Genomic DNA, 19,200 nt, shown 5'->3' with positions numbered 1-19,200 from the left:
AATCTATTTAACATTTGGAATGTTTCTATGAGATCCCCCCTCATTCTTCTGAACTCCAGAGAATACAGCCCAAGAGCTGTCAGACGTTCCCCATACGGTAACCCTTTCATTCCTGGAATCATTCTCGTGAATCTTCCCTGAACCCTCTCCAATGTTGGTATATCCTTTCTAAAATAAGGAGCCCAAAACTGCACACAATACTCCAAGTGTGTTGTCACGAGTGACTTATAGAGCCTCAACATCCCATCCCTGCTCTTATATTCTATACATCTAGAAATGAATGCCAACATTGCATTCACCTGCTGCATCACCAACTCAACCTGGAGGTTAACCTTTAGGGTATCTTGCACAAGGACTCCCAAGTCCCTTTGCACCTCTGAGCTTTGAATTCTCTCTCCTTCCAAATAATAGTCTGCCCATTTATTTCTTCCACCAAAGTGCATGACCATACACTTTCCAACATTGTATTTCATTTGCTACTTCTTTGCCCATTCCCCTAAACTATCTAAGTTTCTCTGCAGGTTCTCTGTTTCCTCAACACTACCCATTCCTCCACCTATCTTTGTATCATCAGCAAATTTAGCTACAAATCCATTAATCCCATAGTCCAAATCATTGACATACATTGTAAAAAGCAGCAGTCCCAACACCAACCCCTGTGGAACTCCGCTGGTAACCGGTAGCCAGCCAGAATAGGATCCCTTTATTCCCACTCTATGTTTTCTGCCGATCAACCAATGCTCCACCCATGCTAGTAACTCCCCTGTAATTCCATGGGATCTTATCTTGGTAAGCAGTCTCATGTTTGGCACCTTATGTTTAATGTGTAGCATTTATCTAGTCCAAAGTTCATGTTTATATCTTTCAAAAATATTTCCACGATTTGAATTTATTGTTTTAGCTTAACTGATGAAGAAGCGTATCATTTCAAATTATCCATGTATAGAAGGTGTGTTAAGGTACAGCTGATTTCATTGTTGCTGATTTGATACACAATTTTCATCCAATTCAGAAAATTGGAGTGCGGGTTTAAAACTAGACAGAGAGTCAGCTTGGAAAATGCTATTATTATTACTTCTTTCTTTTTGTATTTTACAGTTTGTTGTCTTTTGTGCACTGGTTGAACACCCAAGTTGGTGCGTTGTTTTATTGATTCTGTTATAGTATAGTTATTATTCTATGGATTTATTGAGCATACCTGCAAGAAAATGAATGCCATCTATGTACTTGATGATACATTTACTTTGAACTTTTTATTGATCATTACAGAGTGTCTCTCCGGTACTTCCCCTTTTCTCAACCATGATTCCTCTCTCCCTGCTCCCTTCCCATTCAGTCCACAATGGACCAGAATCAAGTTTATTATCACTCACATGTGTCATGAAATGTGTGTGTTTTTTTTTTACAGCAGCAAATGGTACTGTGTAATACATAAAATTACTGCAGTACTGTGCAAAACTTTTAGGCACATATATATTACTTGGGTTCTTAAGACTTTTGCACAGTATTATGGATTTGTGATAAATAGGGGTAGGTCAATAGCAGATGAAGTAATGCATTTTGGAAAGAAGAATGCTTTTAGGGTTGAGAATCACAATTTATAAGGATGGACAGAGAGACTAGGCCGTTCACAGAGCAGAGGGTTGAGAGGAGACTCGATCACAGTATGCAGAATTGAAGAAAAAAAGAGAACTTTCTTTTCGTTGAAAGCCGCAGGAAAGGAAGGATGGATCTACAATGATTAGTAAATTATGGGATGAATTTCCAAAACAAAAGCTGCAGTCGACTGCTAACAAGTGAGCAAAACTGCAGAGTGTATGATCTGTTTTCATTAATTGCAACGATTTATAAACTTTAGAAAGCACAGAAAAGAAAGATGAAAGGTCTCAGCCCAAAAGGTTGTCTGTTCATTCCCATCCATAGATGCTGCCTGACCGGCTAAGTTATTCCTGTATTTTATGTGTATTGCATCTCCTCATTCCCGTAACACTCAAAAATACATCCATCTCAGGGCGCATCCCATTTCACTCTTGGGTGAAGATATCTCTACTAATCTCTGTCATGAATGGCCAAGCTCCTTTCTAAGTCTGTTACTTCTGGTTCCTTGGGTGGCAGGTGGAGGGTATCTCTACCAAAGGAGGTTCCCTCCAATGTCCTGTAGGTCATCCTCGGGCGAGGTGTAGCACTTGCTTAGCTCCCCCAATCAGGGTCATGTGAAACCATGGGAGCAGGTGGTGGATGGTCATATGAGCAGCTGATGCATATCACAAGTCCTGGTTATGCGACCACTGATGCCAGGCAATCTCTGAAGAGTACTGATAATGGCTGGAGTCATCCATCTTGTAAAGACACTGCCCAGAAGGCTATGGGAAACTACTTCTGTTGAAAAATTTGCCAAGAACAATGACGTTTCAGGCCGAAACCCTTCGGCAGGTCTGGGAAAAAAAAGCTGAGGAGTAGATGTGAAAGGTGGGGGGAAGGGAGAGAGAAACACCAGGGGATAGGTGAAACTTGGAGGGGGAGGGATGAAGCAAAAAACTAAGAAGTTGATTGGTGAAAGAGACAGAAGGCCATGGAAGAGAGAAAACAGGGGGGCGGGAGGAGGAGCACCAGAGGGAGGCAATGGGTGGCTAAGGAGATAACATGAGAGAGGGACAAGGGGATGGGAAAAGGTAGGGGAGGGGGGGAGGCATTACTGGAAGTTTGAGAAATCAGTTTTCATGCCATCAGGTTGGAGGCTACCCAAACAGAATATAAGGTGCTGTTCTTCAAACCTAAGTGTGGCCTTATCCTGACAGTGAAGGAGGCCATGGATGGATATATTGGTGGGAATGGGAAGTGGAATTAAAATGGGTGGCTACTGGGAGATCCCACTTATTCTGGTGGGCAGAGCATAGGTACTTGATAAAGCGGTCTCCCAATCTACGTCAGTGTACTGATATACAAGAGGCCACACCAGGAGCATCAAACACATCATGGATTGACAATGATCTGTCATATGACGTGGCACATAATAAACAAACTACTGGTTCCAGGTACCCCTGCCTATGGGTAACATCAGTCCTGCTACTCTGTCAAAGACCTGGAAGAATTTTGTACCTTTTAATAAGATCACCTCCCATTCTAAATCTGAGAGAATGGGCCCAGTCTGTTCAGTCATTGTATTCAAGATAAAATCACAATCTAGGAGGCAACCTTGTGCATTCCCTCTATCATAAATAAACTTTTACCCAAGTAGAGAGACTACACCCATGAATTATATTGCATGTCTGGTGTCACCAGGGCCCTCTGTAAATGTAGTACCTTTTAACTTTTATACTCAAATCTTTGCACAGCATTTGCCTCCCTTGTTACTTCTTGCATCCGAAGGACAAAAATGTCCCTCTAAACATCTGGACATCTGACAGATTGATGAGCAGCATGGTAATTTAGTGGTTAGTGTAACATTATTACAGCACTAGGTTTAAGATTGGGGTTCGATTCCTGCCGTTGTCTGTAATGAATTTGTACATTCTCTCCAGGACCATATGGATTTCCTCTGGGTGCTCCGGTTTCCTTCCACAGTCCAAAGACCTACCAGTTAGGATTAGTAAGTTGTGGGCATGCTATGTTAGCACAAGAAGCATGGCAACACTTGCAGGCCACCCCCTGCACATCTGTGATGGTTGTTGATGTAAATGACATATTTCACAGTATGTTGTGATGTTTCAATGTACATTTGACAAATAAAGCTAATCTTTAAATCTAAAATATGAAGCACCAACCACACTCAACTGTTCTCTACCACTAGCCCACTGTTCTCCCCTCCTCTGAAAGTAGACTCAACACTGTAAAAACATGGAGCTTTTTCCAGGTATTATATCAGTTGTTATGTGACCACGGTTTCATACTGTGGGTGTCACTTCAAAACACTTGAATGAGGCAGGACTATGACGTCAGTATAACAAGCTATGACAGACCGCTGGGACGAGAGGGAGAGAGGGAGAGAGGGAGAGAGGGAGAGAGGGAGAGAGGGAGAGAGGGAGAGAGGGAGAGAGGGAGAGAGGGAGAGAGGGAGAGAGGGAGAGAGAGAGAGAGAGTGAGAGAGAGAGTGAGAGAGAGAGAGAGAGAGAGAGAGAGAGTGAGTGTGAGTGGAAGTTTGGACTGCAAGCTGCTGGCAGTAGTTTGCTGCAAAGGGGTAAAGTCTGATACTTTCCCATGTCCAAGATTGGGTTGATTAATGGCACACAGTGCACATTGGATATGTGACAGTCATTTCGTATGATCCATATGTGGATTTTGTTGGAGTATCCTGTGGCCACCACTTTCGATAAGCCTTACCTGGATTCTGGTGTGCTGTGGTAACCAGTTGTGCAAAGGGATATTCCGTGACTTTTACCTTGTGATATTTCTATGTGAATTTCGGAACAACTCGACAGATAAAATCTTCGGCGACTGTTACTTCGTTTTCCCAGCATGGAACCCGTGGAATTTTTTGTAATTGCCTCCTCACTACATTTTCATGTGGATTTACAAATCTCTCCCCTCATTTATACCGTGGGTTACTGGAACTTTTCTACTTTGCCATCTTAATCTTAAGACTTTAAGAACTGTTCCTAAGCTTGACTGTTTGGGAGCCACACACACACACGTATAACACTGTTAACTTTTGTTTATTTTGTTTAATTTTCTATGTTTTGAGTAGATACTAATAAAGATAGTGGTTTTAACATACAAACCTGACTCAGTTTGTGATCTATTGCTGCTGGTATGTAACACAGTGTTGTACTTCAACTGTTATACTGCACGTCATAACGTTCTATATATATAGATGCAAACATAATACTTTCTATCTCCCCCAGTTGATTAGAGAGACCCTTAAATAGGCTAAATCTATATTCCAAACTCACGTATTTCATATACAAGCATGCGAAGTTTGATATTGCAGGACTATACCAATGTAGTCTGACATAACTGAAAGGGTTCAGGAACATGTAGGTTAAGAGGCCAGATGCAATTATCCAAAGATTAGAGTTCAAATCCCACCCAGGCTGCCTTATATTTTATATGTAAGCAATTAGTTGAACCCATAGTCAAATGCAAAATATTAATTACAATCTCCACGGAATGTTCTAAGTAAATTTGCCATTTTGCCTGACCTGGATTCTTTGAGACCTCAGATTCACTTATGTGGCTGACTCTTCACTGCCCTCAACAATGGATAATGAAGGATGCAAATGGTAGTCTCATCAGCAAAGTATATCCACCACTCCCAGAGCCAGTAAATACAGGTTACATTAGAGTCCTGTTCCCCAGAACTGTCTGTAAACCTGTAACCATTTGGGTAACACGGTAGGATGGTGGTTAGTGGAGGTTCAATTCCCACTGCTGTCTGTAAGGAATTTGTACGTTCTCCCAATAAACACATAGGTTTCCTACAGGTGTTCCAATTTCCTACCACATTCCAAAGGCATACGGGTTAGAGTACATAGCTTACAGGCATGCCAAGTTGCTGTTGAAAACATGGCAACACTTGCAGACTGACCCCAGCATATCTTTGGGCTGTGCTGGACATTACCACAAATTGCACATTTCACTCTATGTTTCAATGTTGTTGTTCAATTCCCTACCTCGGGGTGCAATGGGCAACAACCTTGCCGTTTCTTATGAGGCCAAGTTGCTAGCTCGACACTCAACCTAGCATGGGTGGAGAGCGTGCAGGGAGCCAGCCAGATTTCAAACGCAGGACCACTCGCCTCGAAGTCTAGTGCAGATGCCAGTACACCACTGACTGGCTATGTTTCGATGTACATGTGGCAAATAAAGCTAATCTTTTTTTAAGCCAACTTCTCTGCAACTCAGAAACATCTGTTTTTGCATAGTAACCCTTATCATATTGCTTTGCAAGCACTTTCTATAATTTATTTCATCGAATAGTCACCTTAACACTGCCCATAATTAACTTAATAAAATATATATTGCAAATATAGGAGAACAGCGCCGTTAAGTACAGTTGCTGCAGCCAAGACTGTCACTCCCGTGTGGGCCTCTACAGCCACAACAGACGCTGCTCTACCACCACAGACTGAAGCAAGACTTTCCAGGTGCAGATCCATGGTTGCGCGAGACTAACAGATGCCATCATAAGTAGTCATTAATGAATGGTTCAAAATATTTTACTATTATTATTGTTATTTCAAAAAGTGCCTTAAAATGCATGTGAAAATTTGCATAGAGAAGGATTTGTATACGTCAGGTTATCTGTAAGCTGGCAACCCCTGATTCTTTATAATCCAGCATTAAATCAAGGTAGAATTAGACAAGTTGTGTTCCCATTACCCAAAGTAATAACTCTTGAAACCAACTGCAAGAATGGCAAGGCAGTGATGCTCCATGTCCATAAGACCACAAGACACTGGAGCAGAATTACGCCATTCATCCCATCAAGTCTACTCCATCATTTCATCAATTTTCCTCTCAATCCCACTTTTCTGTCTTCTCCCTGCAACCTTTCACACCCTGACTATCAAGACCAGTCAACCTCCACCTTAAATGCACATAATGACCTGGCCTCCACAACTGCCTGTGACAACAAATTCCACAGATTCACCAACTTCTGGCCAAAGAAATTCCTCTTCATCCCTGTTTTAAGTGGATGTTCCTTTACTCTGAGGTTGTGGCCTCTGGTCCTTGACTCCCTCACTCTTGAAAATATCTTCTCCACACCCACTCTATCTTGGGCTTTCAACATTTGATAGGTTTCAAGGAGACCCCCCTCATTCTTCTAGATTCCAGCAAGTACAGGCCCAGAGTCATCAAATGCTCCTCATATGCTAAGCTTTTCAGTCCCAGAATCATTTTTGTGAACCTCCTTCGAATCCTCTCCAATGTCAGCACAACCATTTTCAGATAAGGGGCCAAAAACTGCTCACAGTACTCCAAGTGAGACCTCACCAGTGCCTTATAAAGTCTCAACTTTACATCCACTTCCAACACATTCCAGTCTACCTTACTTCTTTGCTAAAGAGACCCCACTGAAATCATAGCAGTCATGTGTGAGAATGACAATTTCAGCTCCTACACCACTTGCACAGTAACCGGCCTTTAGTTAAAAGAATATCAACAAAAAAATGCAGTGAAATACCTGTCAAAGCTATGCTGTTTTGACCTCAGCAGATCCCAGTAAAATATTCTGAAGCATTCATTTTGTCCACAAGTCAAGAAATGGTCAGATTTTCTGCCATGATTTTAATCAATGTGCTCTGTGAACCTTGCTCTTTTTAAGATAGCAGTTTTTATCCTGTGACATTTTTCATTCCAGCTTAATGAAAGATGCCACTCCTGTTCGTCACTTATGGATATTTCAAATAGCAGCCTGCTACTCCCTGTTTACCCTTTCAATCTGCGTTTCCTGCTCTGATTTCAAACCCGTGTCAAAAGTGTCACTGACGTCTTTCTCCTGACCCCATATGGAGGCATTCTATTAAAGAAAATATTGTCAGACTATAGCAATTATTTAAAGGTATTCCTTTCTGGACTGAATTTATGGTTACTATATCCGTGCATACAACTACTATTCCACAAATTATATTTGAAATTGTTCAGGCACTGTCTTGGGGGAGTAGAGATGTGAAGAGGCACCACACTGTGTAAAATGATCATGTATCAAAGTGAACCAATATTTTTAAACATTATTAAAATAACTCATCTGGTTGCATAAAGGAAGACTAGACACCAACTCAAACTATTGAAAGAAACTGGTTGTTAAATATTTCTTCAAATATCTTGCTGTAAACCAATGTTAGCTCTGGGAGAGACTTTTCAAATTATTTTTGGGATAACCAAAATCACCAGTTTAAACATCTCCCAGACACAAACCTACTAAAACTGTTTAAAGTTCTTGAGAGAAGCAAAACTGACCCTCTGGTTGCCAATTTGGCCAATTACAATGCTGCAAATTTGTGGTCAAATGTTATAGACAATAGACAATAGGTGCAGGACCACTGCCCTTTGAGCTTGCACCGCCATTTTGAGATCATGGCTGATCAACTACTATCAATACCCGGTTCCTGCCTTGTCCCCATATCCCTTGATTCCCTTATCCATAAGATACCTATCTAGCAACTTCTTGAAAGCATCCAGAGAATTGGCTTCCACTACCTTCCGAGGCAGTGCATTCCAGACCCCCACAACTCTCTGAGAGAAGTAGTTCTTCCTTAACTCTGTCCTAAATGACCTACCCCTTATTCTCAAACCGTGCCCTCTGGTACTGGACTCTCCCAGCATCTGGAACATATTTCCTGCCTCTATCTTGTCCAATCCCTTAATAATCTTATATGTTTCAATCAGATCCCCTCTCAATCTCCTTAATTCCAGCGTGTACAAGCCCAGTCTCTCTAACCTCTCTGCGTAAGACAGTCCAGACATCCCAGGAATTAACCTTGTGAATCTACGCTGCACTTCCTCTACAGCTAGGAGGTCCTTCCTTAACCCTGGAGACCAAAACTGTACACAATACTCCAGGTGTGGTCTCACCAGGACTCTGTACAAATGCAAGAGGATTTCCTTGCTCTTGTACTCAATTCCCTTTGTAATAAAGGCCAACATTCCATTAGCCTTCTTCACTGCCTGCTGCACTTGCTCACTCACCTTCAGTGACTGATGAACAAGGACTCTGAGATCTCTTTGTATTTCTCCCTTACCTAACTCTACACCGTCCAGATAATAATCTGCCTTCCTGTTCTTACTCCCAAAGTGGATAACCTCACACTTATTCACATTAAACACCATCTGCCAAGTATCTGCCCACTCACCCAGCCTATCCAAGTCACCCTGAATTCTCCTAACATTCTCATCACACGTCACACTGCCACCCATCCATACATCTGGGAGATTGCTTGTGTCTTCCCTAATGAAAACAGATCTAAAGTACTCCTTAAATTCTTCTGCCATTTCTCTGTTTCCCATAACAATTTCACCCAATTCATTCTTCAAGGGCCCAACATTGTTCTTATCTTCTTTCTCTTCACATACCTAAAAAATGTTGGGCAAGAAATAGTGCTCCCCCAACCCCCAGGTCAGAGAAGCATCGGCAAGCTCCATCACCAGAGTGCCATGCAGGAAAGAGGCATGAAGGCCAGTGTCCTCTTAGGTACGTGTATTAATGAGATTGAAGTTTGAGTCCACTGGAAGTAGGAGTCTGGAGATGGCCTGTCCTGGGGGTGGACAACTATGTGTGAGTATGGGTGGGTGGGAGGCAGGGAGGAAGGAGGCTTGTTTTGCTGTTGTTGTTTTCTTGCTCGGTGTGTTCTGTTTTGTTGTGCTCTGTGTTGTGGTGAGCACTGTGGGCCCACTATGTAGGCACATGAATGTGTGGCGAATTTTCTTGATTAGTATGGGTGCCAAAGGTTATGTAGGAGAATGGGGATGAGAAAGATAATAAATCAGATATGATTGGATAGCAAAGTAGATGCATAGGCCAAATGGCCTAATTCTGCTCCTATGTCTTGTGGTCTTAAGGACATTTGTGGTCTGCCCCCAGCACATAATAAGTGTGTTGGTCGTTAACGCAAATGACGCAATTCACTCTATGTCTCAATGTGCACATGATAAATAAATTAGTCTGAATCAATCAAATTATAATCTCTTATCTCAGAACACACTGATGCAATTCTCCATTGCCAACATAGAGAGCCTCCTCACGTCAGCCACTACTGCCTGGTTTGGTGTAGCATCCTCTCACAACACGAAAACTACAGTGAACTGTCAGGTCAACAGAAAAGGTTGTTGGCAGCAATCTACCATCACTGCAATACTTTTATGTGTCCAGGTTAAAGCAACAGGTCAGGAAAAATTATTGCACACACTACTCACCCAGAAAAATGCCTTTTCCAAAAACTCCCTTCTAGAAAGCTCCATCGGGCTATTAAAACAAAACCTTCACACCATTTTAAAAGTTTCTTCCCCAAGGCAGTAAATCTGATCAACCATTCTAGTTAGCACCCCTCCCCACATCTATCTATTACCCCGTCACTGCACTGCACTGTAAACACTTTAAACCATCTTTTATAATACTGTTTACATTTTTATATCATTCTTTATGATTGTTGAATGTTGCTGTTTTTTGTTTCATGTTGAGCCTACACACCACAGCAAGCTCCTAATACATGTAAATATATATGATGAACTAAGTTGATCCTAGATTCCAAAATATCAAATGGGATGGATAAGTGAGTTCTGGAGAGGGTAGATTTACAGGAATTGTTCCAGAACTCAAGCAATTTCAGGTCTAGAGTCAGATTGGAGAAACTTTGGTTCTGACAGTCAGAGTTATAGAGAAAAATGCTGGAGGAACTCAGCAAATCAGGCAGCATCTATGAGTGCCACAGTAGCTTAGCGGTTAGTGCAACACTATTAAAACTCCGCATTCTGGAGTTCAGAGTTCAACTCCAGTGCCATTCTGTACATTCTCCCAATTGAATCGGTGGGTTTATTCTGGGTCCTCTGGTTTCCATCCACTGTTCAAAGTTGTACTGAGTAGGTTAATTGGTCATCATAAGTTGTCTTGTGATTAAATTAGGGTTAAATCGGGTGTTGCTGGGGCGACGTGGCTTGAAGGGCAGGAGAAACCTACTTTGCTCTATATAGGTAAATAAAGAAATAGAGGGGAATAAAGATTTAATGTTTAAGGTCAAGTCCTTTCATCAGGACTGGAAGAGAAAAGGACAAAATTCAGAATAAAAAGGCTGATTGGTGGGGGGAAGGAGAGGATTACAAGCTGGCAGGTGAAGCCAGGTGAAAGGGAGGTGGGTGGGTGGCAGAGGGAAGGAGGATGAAGTAAGCAGCTAGGAGGGGATATATGGGAGAGGTAAAGGTTGACGAAGGAATCTGATAGGAGAGAAGAGTGGACCATGGAAGGAAGGGAAGCAGTAGCAGGACAGACGGAGGGGATAGTTAGGTGAGGTGAAGAGAAAGGGTAAAAGGGTAATGGAAAAAGAGAGCAGAGCGTGGGCAGAAATATCTGGAAGTTAGAGAAAGTGATGTTCATGCCATCAGGTTGGAGGCCCAGAATATGAGGTATTGCTCCTCCAGCATGAGCTTGGCCTCATTGTGGCAGTACAGCAGGCAGTAGATGGACATGTCAGAATGGGGATGGGAAGCCCAACTGAAATAAGTAGCCACCAGGAGACCTCTGTTTTGTGGCGCTGACAAAGGCAAAGGCAAAGGCACTGACAAAGTCTGCCATTAGAAAAAACTCAACCTGATTAAGTGTCAGAATGTTGCTGACAGCTTGGATTCAGGGAAAAAGCAGCCAGTGTCTGTGATACTGAAGGCCGCTTAGCCGTTCGGAGCACACTTATATCAGCTTGCCCTGGCAGCTAAATAGTTTTCAGGAACACATACACACACTGGTTACTGCTGATTATCAGCTTTGATAGTTATATAGATTCACATGATGATCATCATGGAAATGGTGCAAAAATCACAAACACAAGGAAGTCTACTGATGCTGGAAATCCAGAGCAACTCACACCAAATGCTGGAGGAACTCAGCAGCTCAGGCAACAACCACAGAAATCAATACTCAGTCAATATTTTTGGCTGAGACCCTTCTTCAAGACTTAGAGGGAAGGGGGATGATGCCAGAATAAAATGGTGGTAGGGTTGAGGGGGGAGGGGAAGGAGGATAGTTGGAAGGTGACATGTGTGTGGTAAACTATGTATACCTGTCTGGACACGCCCCTCTGCTGACTGCTCCTGTGGCTCCTCCCACAGACCCCTGTATAAAGGCGATTGGGGCACTGCTCCTCCCTCAGTCCCCGAGATGTAGTGGGCTCCCTTTTTTGCTGCTAATAAAAGCCCATCGTTCACTTCCTGCCTCCGAGAGTTATTGATGGTGCATCAATGTGAAATCAGGTGGGTGGGAATGGAAAAGGGCTGGAGAGGAAGGGATCTGATATCAGAGGAGAGTGGACCATAGGAGAAAGGGAAGGAGGGGACCCGGGGGAAGTAACAGGCAAGTGAGAAGAGGTTAAAAAGTCTGAATAGGAAATTGAGGGGGGAGCGGGAATTTGTTTACCAGAAGGATAAATTGATAGTCTTACCGTCAAATTGGAGGCTACCCAGATGGAATACTGTATAGTTATTGGGTGGTTAAACTTTGGATACTATATAGAAAGCTTGGAATTGAACTCTATATTATTTAAATCATACCAGTAAATCAATGTTTATCAACTTACTTCTTCCCCACCAGTACATTCCTTAAGGCTTTACTTAATTCACAAAGTGGTCCAAATGTCCCATTTGATATGCGAAGCAAAAAATGTCTAAAACTAAACTCTGTCAAAAACAAACTGGTTCAGCAGCACCTGAGCAGCCTGGCTCTTTCCTTTGATAAGATGTTAAACATCATAGTAATTCAGAAAGGTCAACTCCCTGCCTGCTGAAGTGGTAAATTTGAATAAATTTAACACACACACTTAACTAATAATGTTAATTTACTGCCACCAATACATTACGAAGGAGAGGGAAATTAAAATGCTTAAGTGTATAAGGATTTCATGCACTATCACATGGAAATTGCTCCAATCATTTGACATTCCAAATAACAGCTCAGTGTATTTTAAAGTGGCATTGTGCCTTGCCATTACAATAACCTCTGAAATGTTGTAGTGGACACAGATTATCTATCACTGGTGGCTTACAACCTCAGGAACTACATTTCTAAATTTAAGTTGCCTGTTTACTTACAACTGCTTTCCTACATCCCTTGTCTAAAGGTCCTGGGAGGAGGGTTTCTGTGCTCCTTAGTGTTGCATTATGATTTTTTAAGATAACGAGTGAGCTAGCTTGACAACAGTCCAATTTTGTTAAAAATGTCACATAAAACAAGTCTTCACTATTTTACACATTTTAGTATATCTATCAATGTTTCAAATCAATAATCAAACACTATGATCAGAAAGACAAAGTGATGATTCTTTTGTCATATATTTAATGTATATGGCAAACATGTTTTCTGACCACACAACTTACAGCCAGAAAAGCTTCTGTCAGAAACCAGACAACAACCAGAAAATTCTGTCATTTCTAAATTTGGTCAGAGAACTTTGGATTGATGAACAGCCTGGAATAAACTGTATGATTTTGGTAATAATAATAAAATTAATCCTCAAAGCTAAAGCAATACTTCAGCATAACATGATACCCTGCTTCCGAAATTTGGTTCCATTGACTTCCATGAAGTGGAATTGGGTTGCAGAACGTAACCAGAGTGGATGCCTACAGTGTGTGTTTAGTAAGGGCAACAGAGGGCAAACCTCTGCCAAACTTGTCTTAAGTAACAGTATCCATCCATAATACATCACCATCAACCCATTTCTCTGAAATGTAATACCACGTTAATGCAAAAAGAAACAAGTCTGTCAGTAATCTAAATGTATCCATTAATAACCTGTTCTCTACTAGTTCGGTATTAGCTTGGTTAATTTTAGTGACTAGCTTTTAAACTCGCTGTCTATATTAGAGTTTGTTAAAGAGTTTGGCTACAAGTTGGTAGCCATACCTTTAATGTCAGCGGCCGTGTCCATGAAGCCTGGAGGAAACAAACATGAGACATTAGATACGCGCAAACATCATGAACATGCACAGCTAGCTGAATGTGTTAATATAAAGATGCAGGCAACAATCTTCACAAAGCTTTTGCAGTATAGTGTGACATCAGTGCTGAGAAAAGGTCGTCGTCACCAGTGTTTAGTACCTCTTGACTCAAGTGAAATTTCTCAGATTAGTAAAAGCTACCAAATGTTCAGAGAAGAAATATGCATAAAGAGCTAGGTCCAATCACTGTGGTAAGAATATACTTGGCAAGTGAAACTGAGGTATAAAAAATGTATGATTTATGAAAATTGCATTTTTAAATGATTAAGGAATTAAGACATTTCCACAATGATTAGAACTTGTCGCACATTCTGAGTACTCTCATTTTCCTCAAATTATAGACTCACTTTCAAGGACTTCACATTCCACATTCTCAGTATTTAATTTTTAATTTGCACAATTTGTCTACTTTTGATTTCATCAGATTGCTGAATGGACAATGAACCCTTGAACACTACCCAACTATTTTTGGCTCTCCTTTGCACTGCTAATGTAAATTATTTAATTTATAGTGGAAATAACTCAGAAAATGTGTAGCTTGGGTGGTCAGTGGTTGATGGTTGGGTTGAATTGTTTTCCAATCTTGGCAATCCACTTGCAAACATTTTGTCACCCTACAAGGAGATGATGTCTCCATGTATGATGATGAAACATTTGCAAATGGATTGCTAAGATCAGAGAACAACTCAACCCAACCAAAAAAATACAGTATATTTTATGCATTGCACTATATTGCCACTGCAAAACAATAAATTTCATGACATATGGCAGTGATAATAAACCTGCTCCTGATTTTTTGCACTTTGGTGGTTTGTCTTGTTTATGTGTAATTTTTCATAAATTCTATTGTATTTCTTTATTCCCCCTGAACATGCCTGCAAGAAAATCAATTTCAAGGTAGTATGTGGTAATATATATGTACTTTGATAAGTAATTTACTTTGACTTTGATGTGGAAGTCATTCTTCATGAGACTAGGAGTAATGAGTGCTTCACCCAGCTGCCGGAGGAGATGTGTGGACCCGAAGACAAAGAGAAGCATGCAAGCTCAGTAGTGCAATCACTCAAGTCAAGTATAATGTTCTCCTAAGGGTGTCTTCCCTTAACGGAGAACGCCTGTGCATGACTTGGTTTAACATGAGGAGGCTGATACACAGGCAGCCACCACATGGTCCTTAACGGATCAGGGTCAGGGTCCAGTGGCACTGAGTGCAAGATGACTGGGGATCCTTCGCTTCTGCAGCCTTCCTCCACTTTCACTGCCATTGTGATGTGTCATCATCTTCTGCCAGCTCCACTGTTGAGAACTTGGTTGGATCACTCTTTCTCCGGAATGTCCCCTTAACCATACCACCATGGGGTGACCTAACCAGATGGCATTACTCTTGGGATCTCAGGAACTCACAAGGCTCTCCCATCATGACAAGGTGAAGAGCTCAGACCATATGTATCATCACCACTGCTGACCCTGCAGTGTTGGGAAGTGCAACAAGAAAGCCAATTACACTGTACCTTCTATCCCAGGGCAAGGCATCAGCCAAGCACCAAGGTCAGTGGTGTTTGAGCCTATGCTTGTGATTACAGCCTGCCTAACCTTCAGAGTCCACACTTCAAAAGCCTCAAGCCTAATGATCCCACCACCATGGAGCTCAGGTCCCTGGTCAAATCCAATGTTCCATCCAAGTCTGATAAAAGTAGGATAGAAGTCGTCCTTGATCAAGTTGGGTAACTGTTACACATAGGAGCAGAGTTAGACCATTCAGCTCATCAAATCTGCTCTGTCATTCCACCATGGCTGATTTAATTTTGCTCTCAACCCCATTCTTCTGCCTTCAACCAAAATATACCTAATGAAATGGCCTCCACAGCCATCTGAGGCAATGAATTCCACAGATACACCACGCTCTTGCTAAATAAATTCCTCCGCATCTATGTTCAAAAGTGATGGCCTTCTATTCTGAGGCTGTGCCCTCTTGGTCTTAGACTCTCCCACTATTAGAAACATCATCTCCAATTTAATGTGGCAGATTTTCTGGCCGCACCCTTCCTAGATGGACCTCCACGTCAACTAGCGCTGAGGCAATGATATTTAAATTCCAGTTCATTAAATCCATTTCCCAACTTACACTTATAGATCTTGTACATGTGCACTATGGTATGTGTTGCTTGGATAATATATGATACTGGTCTAACACAGGTAAGGTAAGGGATCAGATTTTCTGCCAGCTGAAAGGATGCATTGAGCCTGCAAGCATGTTTCTGAGAAGTAACATTGATATTCAAGGGTAATTATTAATGAAAGACCAGTGTCTATTGAAATTGGAGGGAACAAATATTTCTGTATTGCTGTGCCAATCACAAGCACACAATGTTAGACTTCAATTCATTTACCACCCACATGCAAAGGAAAATTATCTGCTTCCCCCAGGATATCCAGTGATCTCTTCTCATGAGAGACATTTAGTGAGAATCAGAAACTACTGTATCAGGGCACAGAGTGCTGACAACTTTCTCAACAATGAGTTGATTCCCAGTAATTCTCATTTCGTGGCGGAACACTAGTCCAACCTAATGCTTAATGCATCAAACTGAAATAAACCAGTTCCTTTTCCGCAAATTGTAGTATTATTTGGTCAAATTTGATAGGCTGCTGGCAAGTGCCACTGGAACAGACAATTCTATGTAAGCAGTTTCCCTGGTACCAAAGTAAATGCTGCAGCCATTCAGAATGAGCCTGCAGTAATGAACCTTGGAAACTTCTCGGGTCTAACCAACCACTCATGGAACATAAACGTCAGCAGCCTCGGTCATCTATTTCTGAATACAACATAGCAATTCCCAAGTTCCCCACAATACATAAATCATGTTGATCCTGAGTGTGAAGGTCTTGATAAATATTCAACTACCTAAATTCATGGAGTTCAACAGAGGAAAAGCTTACTGCTAACTCAGAAAACATTCAACATAATCAAGGGCACCTCCCACCCCAGATATTCGGTCTTCTCCCCTCTCTGATGGGGTAGAGGGTACATAAATTTAAAAGTCTATATTCCCAGGCAGTATCCTATCCATGTATGAACCAGGCCTGAGACTGCTTTGCTTCTGCAATTGGATGAGACCAGGCATTTTTAGGTTAGTAATACGGCAATGTTCAGGGGGTACGTCCATGCCTGGGTAGCAATGGAAAAAGAATGCATGGCATCCACGGGTAATATAGAGCTGTTTCGGTACCATTGGGCACTGCAGGGATAGATGCCATCCTCAAATGTGTTAGTCTTGATTTGTCTGCTATTTTGCTTGTAATGTGATTGCACAATAGTCACTTGAATTAATAATAAATGTATTCTTGTAAAAAAAAGCCTGAGTGCATGTACCTCCAGGCTCATGGACAGCTTCTAAGCTGCTGTTATTAGAGTCTTGAGTGGATTTCTCTTACGCAATATCTGTCCTGCTCTTGGATTGGAGGACTGTCCGTGTGTGGGTGGGTGGAAGGAGGAATGGGCCTTGTTTTGTTGAGCTCTGTGGTGTTCTGCAGAGCATTCTGGGCATGTTACATTGGCGCCAGAATGTGGCTTAACACCTACCATCTGCAACTCCCCCCCTCCAAACATCCTTTGTTGTGTTGGTTGTTGCCACAAATGACGCGTTTCAGTGTATATGTGCTAAATAAGTGAATCTGAATGTAAAAGACGAACTCATGATCTCTCAATCAAACATCAGGTTCCTGAACCAATGCAGATAACTTCTTTCACCTCAACAATGAACACAACCTATGGACTCACTTTCAAGGACTTACGTTCTCAGTAACAGACAGAAAGTGTTGGAGGAACTCAGATGCTGCAGCATCTATGGAATGAATAAACAGTCGACATTTCGGGTCGAAAGGACTGAAAATGTTGTTCCTCTCCATGCCTTGTGGTGCATTGGATGGAAACCTTGCCGTTTCTTTAGCACTTGCCTGTTATTTACAAGGCTGAGTTGCTAGCTCGATCCACAACCCAGCACGGATGGAAAGCATGCAAGGAGCCAGCCAGATTCGAACCCACGACCACTCGCCTTGAAGTCTAATGCGAATGACACTACACTACTGGCTGGCATATAGGACTGAGATGGAAGGGGGAAGATGCCAGAATAAAAAAGTGGGAGGAGGGAAAGGAGGCTAGCAGGAAGGTGATAGGTGAAGCCAGGTGGGTGGGAAAGGCCAAGGGCTGGAGAAGAAGGAATCCAGTAGTACTATGTATGTATATATGTATAAATGTATTTGCTCAGTTTGTCTTTTGCACATCGGTTGTTTGTCAGTCTTTCCATTGAATCAGAATCAGATTTAATATCACCTGCATATTTTGTGAAGTTTGCTGTTTTGCTGCAGCAGTACATTGCAATACATAGTAATAATAAAAATTCTAAGTTCTATTGTAGTTCTACTGTGAATGCCTGCAAGAAAAATGAATCTCAGGGTAGTGCGTAGTGACATACTGCATGTGTACTTTGATAATAAATAAACTTCGAACTTTGATCTTTTAAACTCTGTACGTTCTCATGCCCCTACCATCTACCTGCACTGCATTTTCTTTTTAAATAAGACCACAGACCATAAGGTATAGGAGCAGAAGTAGGCCATTCAGCCCATCGAGTCTACACCACCATTCAATCAGGGGCTGATCTAATTCTTCCAGTTGTCCCCACTTCCCTGCCTTCACCCAATACCTTTTGATGCCCTGGATAATCAAGACCTATCTATCTCTGCCTTAAATGCCCCCAATGACTTGGCCTCCACAGTCGCTCATGGCAACAAATTCCACAGATTTACCACCCTCCGACTAAAGTAATTTCCCGCATCTCTGTTCTAAATGGATGCCCTTCAATCCTGGTCATGCCCTCTAATGTAACTATTCTGCATTCTATTTAATTTGTTACTACCTCAATCTATTTATGTATGGAATAATCTGCCTGGATAGACAAAATGTTGTATCTCAGTACACATAATATTAAATAATACATTAAAATATACATTATTTGAGGGGATTAATGCAGTAGATATTGTGGGCATTGTCCACCTGGTTGGGGCATCTAGTAGCACAGCTTCTAGTCTTAGTATCAGGGGTTTGTGCTTTATCACTGGCTGTGTATACTTTATCACTGAGTAGATTCAAGACTGATATTCTCCATTAGACCACTTTATCAGGTATACCTGTACACCTACTCATTAATGCAAATATCTAATCAATCATGTGGCAGCAGCTCAATACATAAAACCATGTAGACATGGTCAAGAGGATCGGTTGTTGTTCAGATCAAACATCAAAATGGTGAAAGAAATGGGATTTAAGTGACTTTGATTTTGAATGATTGTTGTTTTGAGTGTCTCAGAATCTGCTGATCTCCTGGGATTTTCATGTACATTCTCTAGAGTTTATAGAGAATGACGTGAAAAACAAAAAAAATCTAGTGACTAGCGGTTCTGTGGGCAAAAATGCCTTGTTAATGAGCTGGGTCAGAGGAGAATGGCCAGACTGGTACAAGCTGACAGTAACTCAAATAACCACATGTTACAACAGGGGTG

The 19,200-nt window shown here is 41.7% G+C and overlaps 1 protein-coding gene across 12 annotated transcripts in view; it reads right to left on the bottom strand.

Annotated features, from left to right (window-relative positions):
• The window catches only part of LOC132385203 (neural cell adhesion molecule 1-like), a 786,620-nt gene that overhangs the window by 297,982 nt on the left and 469,438 nt on the right, over positions 1 to 19,200 (bottom strand). For 9 of the 12 annotated variants that reach the window (XM_059957108.1, XM_059957113.1, XM_059957106.1 and 6 more), the window contains exon 9: positions 13,544 to 13,573. The exons of the other annotated variants lie outside the window; for them this stretch is intronic. In XM_059957108.1, coding sequence (XP_059813091.1) covers positions 13,544 to 13,573 — 30 coding nt within the window. The remainder of the gene's footprint in view (positions 1 to 13,543; positions 13,574 to 19,200) is intronic. 12 annotated transcript variants of the gene reach the window in all.

The sequence above is a fragment of the Hypanus sabinus genome, chromosome X2 (assembly GCF_030144855.1).
Source record: "Hypanus sabinus isolate sHypSab1 chromosome X2, sHypSab1.hap1, whole genome shotgun sequence".
In the NCBI taxonomy this organism is placed as follows: domain Eukaryota; kingdom Metazoa; phylum Chordata; class Chondrichthyes; order Myliobatiformes; family Dasyatidae; genus Hypanus; species Hypanus sabinus.
Note: the sequence above shows the minus strand (reverse complement) of the source record. Positions and strands in the feature narration are given on the sequence as shown.